A 2,316-nucleotide genomic window follows, 5' to 3' on the forward strand; every position below is an offset into this window, starting at 1 on the left:
TGCTCAGTTACAATGTGAACATGGTCATATTTGAAATCAGTCTCTCAACCATATCAATTCTGTTCAAAGTATATTCAGCTAACAAGTTTATTTTTAGTTCAGTCTTTTGTTACGGAGAGAGAGAGTTGGGCTCTTAGTGACATGGATGCTGGTGGTTTTGATGGTGTGTGAAAAGTGAGTGTGGTGAGGACTGACGGTGATTGCTGGGGGTTAGAGTTGAGTTTGCGGAAGTGGAAAATCTATTCAGGGCAGTCAGAACACCAGAGTGCTGTGATACAGGGTACAGCTAAAAGAAGACAGTTTGAGAGGCTAAAACACCAGCAATAGAAACATATTTACAGTTATTATGCAACCAACCATATGTTTTACATTGAGCATAGGCTTGATATGGTTGTTGCACACTGAATCCGTGGGTGAAAGTGTTTACAAATTTAAGGACAGAGAAATATATGAATGAAAATCAAACAATTCCTCTCTATGAAAGCGGTAGAATGTTTTATTTGATCAAAATGGAACATCAGTATCAATGTAAGTAATTGTATCTTACAATGAAAAAGCCACAGTCAAACATACAGTGTAAAAAACACAGAATCAATGCAAGTTAATAAAGAGGAAAAGTTTACATTTCAGTCCATGTTTTGGCGTCTCACACCAGAGTACACAGTGTCTGTCTCCATGGCGCTCCCTTGTCTCCTGGCCTTTGGTTTCTTGTGGACGACGTTCAGAGCGGCGTAATGGAGAGTATCAGGCTCTTGATCCTAAGAGGAATAACAAAAATGAAAATATTTGCAATTAGACTAAATATAACAGTATTGTGAAACAATCCTGTAATAAAATTTATATTTTCATATTTTGATTGAAGGAAAAACACATTGATTCAGCAACAACTAAATAAGTGTTAGGTCAGGTTACCTGGTTATCATGACTGGGGACTGCAGGAGCACTTGGCTGAAGGTGCGTTCCTTTTAATCAAACACAAATAATTAATACAATCATCATCATCCTTCAATGAAGATCTTTTACGACCAATTTTGACCAAAACATGTCAACTAATGTAACAGTACCAACAATTGATAAGCATACTGTATCTTGCACAATAATATTGCTTACCTATGCACTTGCTCATCTTGTACAAAACACAAGTAAGGACAATGATGAGGAGGACACACAGACCCAACGCTACACCAAGGCAATACATGAACAGAAGATGGTCCTCCTTACAACCATCTGTGAAATATCAAATAGGGATAGAGACATTGAGACACTGAGGAATAAAGCTATGACAATGTTAGAGACACCAACAAGACTCGGCCTGATCTGAGAGTCAAACTTTCTTCTCTCATATACAAAGATAACTGAATGATATAGGAAAGACAAAGATATCTGAATGATATAGAAAAAACAAAGATATCTCAGTGATATAGAAAAACAAAGATATCTGAATGATATAAAAACAAAGATATCTGAATGATATAAAAACAAAGATATCTGAATGAATTAAAACAAAGATATCTGAAGAATTAAAAAAGTATATAAACGATACCTTGCCTGCAATCTAAAGAACTTTGATTATATAGATGTCAGAAGTATCACTTACGGTCAATGTCCAGCTTGGTCCCGTCTCCAAACAGTATCTCCCCACATGAGGCCACAGCACAGTAGTAACTTCCAGCATCAGAGAGGCTGAGGTTCCTCTTGGGGAGGTTGTAGACACAGCTCTGTGTAGGAGACCCGGCCTCAGAGCTCTTCTCACACTGAGCACTTCTGTCTCCATGGGTGTAAATGATTCCTGGACGGGATTCTCCTGAGCCATGTCTGAACCAATAGACACTGTGTTCTCCTGCACAGGTTTCAGTGTGTATTGTACAGTTCAGAGTCACAGAGTCTCCTGGCTGGACGGACTCAGACACAGGCTGCTGGAGCACAGACATGCTGTTGGACTCTGAGTTTGAAGAGAGTGAGTAACTAAAGTAAAACTAACTGGGTGAAAAACATGAAAAGCCATGTATTCATCACTAGCATTTGATGAAGTAGTTGCAAAAACATACTAATATACAGTGCCATACATTTTTAAAATGAAGAAGCAAATGTTTAGTCACCTTTGACAATTAAAACAGTTCCCTCTCCAAATGTGAGCTCATAGCTGTCTGTAGTGGAACAATAGTATGTAGCTGAGTCCCCTGGCTCTGTCTTTGATATGGTCAAGTTACAGCTGTAGTCTCCTCTCCTCACACCCAAACGTTTGGTCTCAGTAAAGTCCTTAATAAAGGGTTTGGAATAATAACTATCTTGGCCAACATAAAGAGATGATGCCAT

The 2,316-nt window shown here is 38.5% G+C and overlaps 1 protein-coding gene across 1 annotated transcript; it reads right to left on the reverse strand.

Moving 5' to 3' along the window:
- Window positions 1-474: 474 nt before the first annotated feature.
- Window positions 475-2,316, reverse strand: LOC115199238 (uncharacterized). The gene is made up of 5 exons (XM_029761863.1): window positions 2,100-2,316; window positions 1,598-1,942; window positions 1,111-1,227; window positions 913-962; window positions 475-758 (listed from the first exon to the last, which is right to left on the reverse strand). Exons 1-5 carry the CDS (start codon window positions 2,314-2,316, stop codon window positions 627-629), a joined length of 861 nt encoding a protein of 286 aa, XP_029617723.1. The 3' UTR covers window positions 475-626.

This window comes from Salmo trutta, chromosome 8 (assembly GCF_901001165.1).
Source record: "Salmo trutta chromosome 8, fSalTru1.1, whole genome shotgun sequence".
Taxonomy (NCBI): Eukaryota; Metazoa; Chordata; class Actinopteri; order Salmoniformes; family Salmonidae; genus Salmo; species Salmo trutta.

What these genes read in the sequence shown, in the direction of transcription:
- LOC115199238 (XM_029761863.1), bottom strand. Translation starts at nt 2,316, where the DNA reads ATGGCATCATCTCTTTATGTTGGCCAAGATAGTTATTATTCCAAACCC. An exon ending in AACTGTTTTAATTGTCAAAG is followed by an intron (nt 1,943 to 2,099) that starts GTGACTAAACAT and finishes CTTCAAACTCAG; the next exon opens with AGTCCAACAGCATGTCTGTG. An exon ending in GACCAAGCTGGACATTGACC is followed by an intron (nt 1,228 to 1,597) that starts GTAAGTGATACT and finishes GATATTTCACAG; the next exon opens with ATGGTTGTAAGGAGGACCAT.